The sequence below is a fragment of the Bos indicus genome, chromosome 10 (genome assembly GCF_029378745.1).
Source record: "Bos indicus isolate NIAB-ARS_2022 breed Sahiwal x Tharparkar chromosome 10, NIAB-ARS_B.indTharparkar_mat_pri_1.0, whole genome shotgun sequence".
In the NCBI taxonomy this organism is placed as follows: Eukaryota; Metazoa; Chordata; class Mammalia; order Artiodactyla; family Bovidae; genus Bos; species Bos indicus.
The window spans coordinates 36,743,792-36,755,681 of NC_091769.1; the positions used below are offsets into that span (position 1 = coordinate 36,743,792).

Genomic DNA, 11,890 nt, shown 5'->3' on the forward strand with positions numbered 1-11,890 from the left:
ACTTTATGAAGGCAGATAAATCTGATGATTCTTATTCTAGCACAAAATACTGACCTAGTTAAATGTTTCTAAGTTAATGTTCAAGGCATGATTTGCACAGGACAATGTTTACATGGGATAGACACTTGTGTCACTGAACAGAAATGAATCACTGCATGTATTTTCTTTCCCTGGGTCTACAGAGCAATGGCTTCTGAGTGGGCCATTTTACTGAAACTGCCTTCCCTTAAATCAGAAAACTATGAAACACCTCAAGTTGTGTTTTTGTTTTTGGCCACGTAGCATGAGGGATCTTAGTTCACTGACTAGGGATCGGAACCTGTGCCACTGCAGTAGAAGCACAGAGTCCTAATCACTGGACTGCCAGGGAATTCTAGACCTCAATTTTTAAAACCAATATTATTTTAACAGCTACCATCCATTGAAAATATACATTAACCATTTGGCATGCATAATTGGATCTTCACAATAGCCCTATGAGATAGGAACTATCATTGTTCTCCATTTTATAGATGAATAAACTGAGCACTCAACTCATAACGGGTAGGTCCAGTGCTGTTTAACTCCAAAATCTATGTTCTTAAAAACTACCTAAATGGTCTCTCTTTGAAAGCAGAATGTAGTATTAGTTTCCAAAGGTGTTTGTTACTTCAGAGCTCATCTGATTTCAATAATACCAATGCTCAGATATGAACTCTTACTTACTAGCCAAACAATTTTGGACAAACTACAGAATCTCCCCAAGCCTGTTTCCTCATCTGTAAAAGTGAGATGGCTATACCTTACTAACACTGATGTCGGGAATAAAAGGGATAATGTATATAAAGTAATCAGCACAAAAACTGGCAGGGTACACTTACCAATGTTATCAACTGTTTTCATTATTCCACAGCTTATCACAGAATTATTTTCTACTGTGGACTGACCAAATCCATTCCGTGGATTTTCAAGGCCTGAAATAAAATCTTCTATGCAACTTTGTTACTGCTGAAAGAACACTTTCCTTTCTTTTTCATGATTTATCTTGAGAGGGGGCCCAATACTATTCCCACCATTTGCTTTTCTCCTTAAAGCACCATAACCAAGCAAACAGCCAGTGGTTGTGGCCACTGCCAGGCACGGGAGCCTGGCCAGAGCAGCCCTGAAACAGCAGCTCATCAGCAAATTGACAGAAAGCAATAGGCTGGTGGCGAGACAAAGGAGCCGACCTAAGCAGCTTTGGAAAAGGGTGTTCTGACTGGAAACCAGAAGGCTAAAGACAAAGAATACTATACATAAGCATTGTATGCTAGTTGGTGAAGATGATTCTCACAGGGTTATGGGTTATAAATTTTGAAATGGCTTTTCATGTAGGGTTGAATTAATAAGTAAATGTATGGTAAATGGTGGCAGACAGGTTTCACACCATTACAGATGGAAGTTATCAACACACAAGAGGGAGTAGGCTAGAGTAAATCATGCAGTACCGGATTAGAGTCAAAGCATCAGTATGAACTCATACTTAGCTTAGTATATATAAATAATTACAGACGTGTTTCCACAAGTTGATATGAAAATATATATTTCCTAGCTGTGTCCACCGAGAGGTCCTAAATATACTGTCAACACAGATCTTGGTTTCTAATACCAGTAAAAAAAAAAAAAAAAAGTGAGGGCTTCTTTGAGAAATGGCTGATTCTAGGGTTGGAACAGAGAAAAATACAAAATGAGCTATGGTATCTTATAGTGCCAAAAAGTGCTCAAAAAAACAAAAGGGTGGTGGCAAGTCAAAGGGACAGGTATAATCTGAAAGAACTCCCAGTGGCCAAAGCTGGAACAATCTGAACAACAAAATAAATAACATGGTATTGGATCATAACCCAAAGTGTAAGTCCATTCTAAATGACTGAATAAATAAATAAATGTGGGAGAAGAAAAAAAACCTTCCTTTGTGAAAAACTGAAATCTCAAGTAATTTATGAAAATACTACCCCTTCCAGGATATAGAACTTAATCCCATACTCTACCCCATGCTTTGAATGTAGGGTACACTTAGTGACTTGTTTCCAAAGAACAGAATATGAAAAGAGGCGGGGCTGGGCGGGGTGAGTACTTAACAATGGAGTAACCTAGCAAACACTACCCTGACCAGGTGACCAACATTAACACATCAGTGATGAGTCAGGTTGCTAGCATATACCCCTGATATGATGGGAAGTGTACTTCAACTCTGTGCTGCTGCTAAGTCGCTTCAGTCGTGTCCGACTCTGTGCAACCCCATAGATGGCAGCCCACCAGGCTCCCCGTCCCTGGGATTCTCCAGGCAAGAACACTGGAGTGGGTTGCCATTTCCTTCTCCAATGCATGAAAGTGAAAAGTGAAAGTGAAGTCGCTCAGTCGTGTCCGACTCTTAGCCACCCCATGGACTGCAACCTACCAGGCTCCTCTGTCCGTGGGATTCTCCAGGCAAGAGTACTGGAGTGGGGTGCCACTGCCTTCTCTAACTCTATGCTATTTTTCCTAAAACCTAGAACCTCAGTCTAACCAGGGGGTAAAAAAAATCAAAAAATCCCAAATTGAGGATCATTCTACAAAATACCTGACCAGTATTTCTCAAATCCTCAAGAAAAATAAGGAAAGACTAAGAAACTGTCACAGAAATAGTTTTCTTGAAAAAAAAAAATCCACAGGCTGGCCCTACTTCCCACTCTAAGGAACACCAAGCCATAAGAGGGTCTGTGGGCTATGTCAAAGGAGATGCAAACCTCCCTAGATTATCGTTTAAATGTCGACCCTCCTCAGGGCTCCTCAAACATAAGTATGCCTCATCCTGGCCGATAATGATGTCCAGAAACATGTAGCCTCTCTTCAGGAACCGCTTTCCCCTCGTGCTTATGAAACTACACTTGTGCCCAGTAGTTATTTAACCCCACACACAAGATGAGACGTCAGGTGTTTTCATTTACAGAAATAAAAGTTGTCTGCTACAGCTCGTGCTACAATGAAGTCCACCCCAGTTCACCAGAAAACCGCAGCGCCTGAATTTCACGTACCCTTGGAATCTTGGATACCATAGCACAGTACCCACTTCGGCCACTTTCCCCATCCTGGGGCGCCTCGGAGCTCAGAGTTCCATACAGCAGCGCACTTTGGTTATTCTTGCCCATTTTCAGGAACACTTCACTTCTGCCACCAATCACTTTATCAGAAGTTACTGTCCACTTATCCAAATCTTCTTTGCTACGGAATTGCCAGACAACCTTGGCTTGTTCCATCAAGACCTCATGCAGAGGGCGGCCTTCAGGCCCTATCCAATATTTCACAATATCATCCTTCAAACGCCTAAAATGGTCCTTCATTTCTTCTTTAATTGCTTTATCAAAACTAATTTCAGGCTTGTCCTCAGGAGAAGTTATTTCCAAAGCAACTTCTCTCTGGTGATGTTCTTCCAAATTCCCTTTAGTCTTCCTCTGAGAAGAGGCTTTGCCAGGAGCAGCCACTGGTTTCTGAAAACTACTGGAACAATAGTCTGCAAAGCGAGTCCCCAAAAATGGAAAAGAGGCAACTCTTGGCTTCGGGCATTTTCTGAGAATATAAGTGCCATTCAACAATTTATGAACCAAAGCCATGATAAAAAAAAAAATTAAAATGTAAATTTTTCCCAGGGCTACCAAGGAAAGAAGCTTCAGCAAATAGCCCAATTCCACCTGTAATAAAAGATACAGTGAAGAGTTACTAGTGTACCAATGAATACATCATAATTTCAAATTCAACATGGGTCTTGTACTGTGAAATTCATTAAGTTATTTTCTAATTCTATAAATATTTACTATGAGCAGAAAAAAGTTTACACTGTATATAATGTATCCCACTGCTTTGTGAAAATAGGCCAAGATGAACAGAAACACAACCTCCTTCATGGAGTTAATGATCATCCCCAAAATAATTCAAGAGTGTGCTTCAAAAGGTAGTGTCAACTTTAAAGTAAATTTTTATGCTACATTTTTAAATAAATAATTGGTTCCTAAAATAAAATATTCAACTAATTCACTCCAGGATTGAGGCTAACTGACATTTTAGCACTTCTTCTATAAAAAGAACAGATTACAGTTTGCATGTGGAGTCAGAAGACTGCACAGCTAGAACTGTTTACCCTCAAAGCAAAAACCCTCAAAGAAGCTGATCTTCCGAGGCCTTCATTTCCTTGGGGGAAAGGCTGGGATAACACCTCCCCTACCTACCTTAAGGGATTCTTCTGTTGCTCACATGGATTGATGGCTATAATAGGGTTCTCTGATCCAGTTAAGTCTGACAAGATCCCCAAGATTCTTCACGTCTAATAAGCTACTAGGTCCAAGGCCCATACTTTGAGTAACAAGGTTTTGACTATCAGTCACTACTTGAGGTCCTCAAAGATAGAACCTAAACCATAGTAGCAATACCACCATTACATTTAAATGCCGTTCTTAATATTTTCAAACCACCCTGACAAATATTATCTCATTTAATCCACATAAGCCTCCTGTAAGACAGTCAGGTAGATATTTCCTTTCAGAAGGAAATAGACACCAACAGCTGAAGTAACCTGCCCAAGATTACAATGCTAATCAGTATGGAAGCAAGCACTAGAACCCTGGCCTTAAATGTTCCCATTTGACACTGCTGGCTCTCTGTATGTAAAACATTAGTAATATAACTTCTATGTCTGTGCTGAAGTAACAACTTTGCTCTTGCAAAAACATCTAATGATTGCTGGCAGGCAGTGCTGCAAGAACCAGGAAAGCTAAATAGGAAGGCTACCAATCCCCTCTCCTACTTATTCCAGCTACCCTGAAAATGAAATAAAATATGCAATGCTAATTTTGTCATCTTTCTCTCACCAGAGAGAAGAGACAAAAACAAAAAATCACCCACTAGTAAGAATACAGTACTGAGAAACAGGATGGAATGCTGAGAACTTTAGAAGCTTCAAAAATGCCCCAAATCCAACAACTCAGCTCACCTGCCTCAGTTGCTTAAGAGTCTACATCAAAATGGCACCCAGACCCCTCTATCTAAAACACAGGACTGGTCATCTTTCTAGACTGCCCCTCCTCCCTCACTCCCTACATCAGGCGGCTCATGACCTCATGTCTCCTAAGTCACTGCATTCCAGACGTGCACCCCTACCTCCAATCTACTCCACTACTCTCAGCATCTACAGAGGGCCTAAAACACAAATTGATTTTTTATCTTCTCAGACTAACACTCTTTAGAGGCTCTCATGGTCTTCGGAATAAAACTCAACTTTCTCCACAGGGTCTGTGAGACTCCTCCAGATCTAGCCTCTGCTCATCTCTCCAATATTCCCTCTAACCACACCCTACTCTGCTCTAATCACAGAGAACACCTGTGTTCCAGAAACTGCCACCCAGCACTCCCTGTCTGGTCATCGTGTCTTAGCAGATTGCTGCTCCTAGGCCAGAAATGCCCTCTACTGATTTCTGCTGGCTAATTTATCCTTTGAGACTCAGCTCAGACATCCATTACCTTCTCAAAGAACCCTTAATTACTCAACTCCACCAAGACCTTTTGATGTGGTCTCACTACATACTAGGCTTAAGCTTTCCCCCCCGCTACCATTTATTGCCAGTTCCCTTCTCAGTCTCCCTGCCAGACTAGATCTTCACTGCAGTACTTTCAACTCCCAGGATGGTGCCAGACATGCGGCAGGCTTCTAATATTTGTCAAACAAATAATATGTCCGCATTTATCCACCAACACCGCCACTAGTGTCTTGGTTCAGGGTTTTAGTGATTCTTCCCAGAACTATTGAAATTCCCCTAACAAAGGGCTTCTTGGGCTTCCCTGGTGTTCCAGTGGTTAAGAACTCGCCTTGCAATGCAAAGCACACCAGTTCGATACCTGGTCCAGGAAGATCCCACATGCAGCAAGGCAGCTAAGCCCCTACACCACAACTACTGAGCCCACATGAGGCAACTACTGAAGCCCTCTTGCCTAGAGCTCATACTCTGCAACAGGAGAAGACACCACAATGAGAAGCCCACACACCACAACAAAGAGTAGCCCTGGCTCGCCACAACTAGAGAAAGCCCACACACAGCAACGAAGACCCACCACATCCAAAAAATAGATAAAAATTTTTTTAAAAAAAGGGGGGAGAGGCTTCTCAAACTTTAAAGTGCCTTGAATTTTATGGGAATTTTGTTAAAATGCAGATCCTGATTTAGTGGGCACAGGATGGGGCCTGATATTCTATATTTCTAACAAGTCCCCAGGTGATTGCTGGTGCAGAGAACGCCTTTTAGGATTTAGTAAAAGTCCTAACTCATCTCTCTGACTCTGACCTCCTCCTCCTCTCCCAATCCAACCTTTGACTGGCAACAAAGGGGATTTTTCTAAATATGATGGCACTCCCCTTATTCAGCAATTCTGTCCAGAAATTTAAACTCCTAAAATGGTACACAAGGCCCTTCAAAATGCACCCAATTCCTTGGTCTCACTTCTCACTTTCATGGGCAATACCCTCAGCTCTTAACTACAATCATGTCTGATGCACAAAAAACACATCGCTCAAAAATGACAAAAGTGACCAAACATTCTACTATCCTGGCTAATACAAGTGACTGCCATACCTGACCAGTCACAGCATTAGCCTCACTCTAGATACATAAGCTTCTTTCCTAACCATAGAATTACTTCCATCTCTCGACTACTTTCCCTCAAATCATATAACAGAAACTTAAGTCCAACAATAAGTCCCTTCTAACACCCTTTACATGAGATGCCCCATGGCTTTATGTATTCTCTTCCACTACAGTAAGCCCAACTTGTTCAGCTATAAACATGTTCCTGGTGGCTTGTGAATGGAGGGCACTGACATTGCTCTTCCTCCGTATTCTCTTGAGAACCTGTGCTTACATCTCACAGCCCTTACATACTGTTAGAATCTTGCTTTTATCTGTCTACCTAAATAGCCTGGCTTTAATCTTGGACTATGGCTTGAACATTAACTGATCCTCACATGTCTGCTAAAATAAATGAACATCTTGTAAATGGTATGTTTTCACATGGACAAAAAATACAAGGGAACCAGGAGAAATAACCACAGTTGATCTCACGTCCTGGAATCACAGGTAATATCTAAATTTCCCTGACTTCTTTGAATGATTTTTAACCTCTACATATACAGAAATTTGGGAAATAAATGATAAGCCTTTAAAATGTAATCTGTACAATCTTAAACATGAATTCTCATGAATACCATGTTTAGGTTACACTAGTGAGTGGCAAATGAGGAGTATATACAAAAAATGCATATACACTAACATTACAAGTATTAAAATGTATGGACAAAAAAGATTTAGGGGTGAAAAAGACTTAGAGTAGTGTTTACGACAATGGGACTATAAGTAATATTATTCACTATTTTCCAACCCATCAATAGTGTTACTACTTCTCTAATAATATAACTTTAATTGTAAGTGTGTTGTTTCACTCTATTACCGATAAACATAAAGTCAAAATCATTAACTGGATGATCTCCAGCCGAAGTTGCTGAGTTTTCCTGACAATGTAACCTAAGCGGCTAAAAGAGAGCAGTGTTAGTGAAGTTTGATACCCAAAGCTTACGATATGCCAGAAACCGTTCTGAGTGCATTGATATTTTCACAACAACGATGAGAAAGGAACTATTATTATTCCGATTGCAAAGACAAACAAATGGAGGTTCCAAAATTAAATCACCCGAGGTCATACAACTAGTAAGTGGCAAAACTAACCCCAGAGTCCCAGTGTTTAGTCGGGGAGCGATCGTGACCGTGCCACAGCCCCCTTACCCCTCACCTGCTAGGACCGTGTCACCCTCACAAGCTCCCGACACGCCAACTCCAAGCAGGCGCTCACTTGCCTCCCCAGTCGGCGCCTCAGCGTGACTTCCGCTCGACTCCCCGCTTTTCCAGACCGGGTACTCCACTTTTCCTGTTCGGGGCCATCTGTTTTTCCAGTCCGGAGTAAAACCGGGCCTGATGACTCTAGAGTTCCGGTTGAGTGCAGATGGGAGGAAAGAGTAATAATCTCAGAGCTCTATAAACTGAGGGGGTTTTTTTTGGTCGGCTAGATTCCCAAAGGCTTCCCCATCCCGATCCCCAACCGCCAGATTTTTTCTGCCTTGTGTGAGAAAGTGGGGAGAATTTAGAGAAGCTTTTCGCCTCTCCTTCCGGCATCCCACCTTCAGGCTGCAAACTTCATCCCGTATCTTTCAAATAGGACTCAGATATTGCCAACATCCTTCGCACCTAAGGATCCAGGGTTCACTCGCGCTCCATCCCCACAGCCGCCCAAGAGAGGTCCACGGCCTCAGAGGATTGGTTCTGTGAATTGCCCCCCGAAACCTTTGGAGACCCACCACAAACTTGGACAGCAAGCCATCCTACCCGCCCTTCCCCAATCTGGCCCCGTGGGGTCGCCCAATCTGCAGAGTTTCGATTGTATCCTGTGCACTTTCAAAACCGTATCTTAATTGTAATTATTCATTCACTTCTCATTTCCTCTGCCACGCTGTGAGCTCTCGGGTCCAGAAGATGTTCTTCCTGTTCTCAGCACCTAGCATAACGCTAGCAGGAATTAAGCACTCAGTCTGCCTGAATCTGAATGAAAAGTAGGGCACTTAAACACGTACTCCAGGGTCCAAGACCTCGCCAAGTACAACTGCCTTTTCAAAGTTTGCTCCATCTCTCTTTTTTCACACCATCACCTCTTCCTTCTTTAAATTCTGCTGACTTCTCTAGCCTCTGCACTTACCTGATTCTGGTTCTCCTACCTTCTTGAACCTTTTCTAGCTTCCTACTTTACTGACTCTTCTTTCTCCTCGCACAACCTTAAATGCAGGTTGTCTCCAAAACCTAGCCTTCGGCCTTCCTCTTTTCTTCTTCTTCTTTTTTTCCTCTCCTTCCTCTTTTCTAGCTTATATAAGTGTTATCTACAGACAATCGGATAATTTCTTCCCCTGAACACCAACATATATTTCCAATTTCTTGACAACAGTTTCAGCTGCAGGATATACCACTAGCATCTCAAATGTGATTTGTTTAAAACAGAAAATATCACACTTACCCATTTGAACTCCTCTTCTCATCCTTTCTGTTTCTGTAAATGCCCACATCCTTCTAAGCTGAAAATTCTTGGCTATCCTTGGCTTCTCTCCTTGAAACCTCTCAGATCAGTCGCTCAGTCGTGTCCAACTCTTTGCGACCCCATGAATCGCAGCACGCCAGGCCTCCCTGTCCATCACCAACTCCCAGAGTTCACTCAGACTCATGGCCATCGAGTCAGTGATGCCATCCAGCCATCTCATCCTCTGTCATCCCCTTCTTCTCTTGCCCCCAATCCCTCCCAGCATCAGAGTCTTTTCATATGAGTCAACTCTTCGCATGAGGTGGCCAAAGTACTGGAGTTTCAACTTTAGCATCATTCCTTCCAAAGAAATCCCAGGGCTGATCTCCTTCAGAATGGACTGGTTGGATCTCCTTGCAGTCCAAGGGACTCTCAAGAGTCTTCTCCAACACCACAGTTCAAAAGCATCAATTCTTCGGCACTCAGCTTCTTCTCACTGACTCTAAATCCTCTTTGTTTTGTTGCTTTCTTTTGATCTTTCACTTTTGTTTTCCAAATCCAGTGAAACCCCAATAGTTATTGCCCTGTGAAATTTACATTCAATCTGCTGATTGCCTTACTCTGAACACAATGGTTTGTCTAATTTCATTTAAAAATCACCCAGAGATAAACACAAAATTCCTGTGGCCTCCAAACATGCCACTCATCAATCCTAAACCCTTCATAATCTCCTACTCCATCTATACTACTCATACTTGTCCTCAATTTCTTATCTGTATGGTCAGGACATTCAAGATGGCTGTTTTGCTTTCTGTACAGTCCCATGGGCCACAAGTCCTTGATTCACTGACTTGACTATCCAGTCTCTTAATTATAGGATTAATTAGTCCCTCCGAACTGAGGAGATCACCTGATATCAACTCCCCCTTTTATAAACGGTAGCCTTTTTCTTCCCACCACCAAGTATGGAAGATTGCTATGTTCCGTCTGCAGCCCTCGGTAGGGTGTTGTTCCAGGACCTTTTGCTTCAGATCGCCTATCCAATAAATCCTTGATGTCTCTGTTCCTGTTTCCAGGCTCTTTCATGCGTTTGGAGGTTGGGCCTATGGGATGCAGCCCAACATCATCCCAGGTGTATCTACCTAAACCACACTCATTTCTCCTCATAAGAGAGTTCATACTTTCTCAGCTTGATGTTCCTCTCTTCCGCATCCCATTTATTTGATCTCAAGTATTTACACAACTTCCCCATTCCCACCTTCCCCCAAGTCCCCAACTTCAGCTGACTGATCTAGTGGTAGCAAGCTGGCCAGTACTGGGTCAATCAGTTAGTCCCAGGGACTTTCTGAACTAATGCTGGAAAAGAGACCTTCTGACCCCAGGTGATGCTGGTGCAGGAGCTCCTGAGTGACCTTCTAGTATTGTGAAGAAAACTGGTTTATGGAAACAGAAAATAATATCAAGATGCTAAGAGGGACAGAAATGGAAGGATAAAAGATGATCCAGTCAGCATTTACATTGATAGTTCTATTTGCTGAGACTGGGCTGCATGGCTTTTCCTTAACTTCCAAGTATAAACTCTTTTACCTAAATTTATCTGAGTTGGGTTTCTTGCAACCAATAGGTCTTAATTGATACATAGAATCTACCTACTAAGAACACACCTTAAGAAAAAAAGAACACACCTTAAGTTCCATTTTCTCCTTAAAAATTTGCCCTAGTGCCTCCAACTCATAATGACTGTTTTCCTTCTGACACCCTATAATATTTATTCTTTTTTCTGTGACACTGGCACTTACTTGTGTTCAAGTGAAAACTAGATTACAAACATGACTAAACTGCTTTTTCATTGCTTTATATATAAAAGACTTTTCAACAGAGGATAAAACCCTGGAAGGTAATGACTTTTGTCATATACTTTATTTTTTTTCATATACTTTAAAATAGATATATTCTACAGTAACCTGCACAAATTTAGATTGAGTTGGTACTGCCTCAAGAGGCCAAAAGACGAATTTTATAAAAACCTTTAAGAAGGGCTATAGTGACACAGGCAGAAGGATATTGTAATAGAGCAAATGGCAAATATTATTCAGCAATTTCACCTCTTGATTGAGTCCCTTCAGGGTTTAAGGAGGATCCAGGACATAATGATTTCAGAAAAGATTATCTTGTGGGAGTTTGAGGTCATGGTGTTGCTACAGATCCAGGGTTCATTCTTGGCTTTGCTAATTCAGGAACTTGAGTTTATCTGTTTCATGACAAGCAACTTCATGGAAGGAGAAATGACAAACCAAACTGTCCATCTGTTAATTGACAACAGAAAATGGGCATGGTTTGAAACCCAAGATCACCTACCCAGGACATTCCCTTCTAGTGGGAAATCCCACTTCCAGGCTGTGAGGAGGCTCACATAATTAGAAAGAACAGGCAGTGCCCAAGCAGATTGTTCAGTAAACATGTATTGTCTAATCTTCTTTGGGAGATATTTATATCTGTTGTGCTAAGACCAGATATTTTTATGATGCCACTTTAATAAATATATGAACAGAGACATGTTCTTTTTCAGTAGCTCTTGTCTTTTAAAAATTTTTTAATTTTGTTTTTGGCTGTGCTGGGTCTTCACTGCAACCCATGGGCTTTCTCTAGTTGCGGCACTTGAGCCTCTCTTGTTGTGGGGCACAGGCTCTCTAGTTGCAGCATGCAGGCTTAGTTGCCCCATGGCAAGTGGGATCTTAGTTCCCCAACTGGGGATAGAACCCTTGTCCCCTATGTTGAAAGGCAAATTCTTAATGTG

At 41.9% G+C, this 11,890-nt stretch overlaps 1 protein-coding gene across 3 annotated transcripts in view; it reads right to left on the reverse strand.

Annotated features, from left to right (window-relative positions):
- Positions 1-7,951, reverse strand: part of NDUFAF1 (NADH:ubiquinone oxidoreductase complex assembly factor 1) — a 34,398-nt gene extending 26,447 nt beyond the window's left edge. For 2 of the 3 annotated variants that reach the window (XR_011568806.1, XR_011568805.1), the window contains exons 1-2: positions 7,825-7,951; positions 3,033-3,686 (exon numbers count right to left, since the gene is read on the reverse strand). Coding sequence is in view for 1 of the 3 variants with exons in the window: in XM_019968564.2 (XP_019824123.1) it covers positions 3,033-3,608 (576 nt within the window). In the remaining 2 variants the exon portion in view is untranslated. The remainder of the gene's footprint in view (positions 1-3,032; positions 3,687-7,824) is intronic. The other variant, XM_019968564.2, reaches the window with a different exon arrangement.
- Between the last annotated feature and the right edge of the window lie 3,939 nt (positions 7,952-11,890).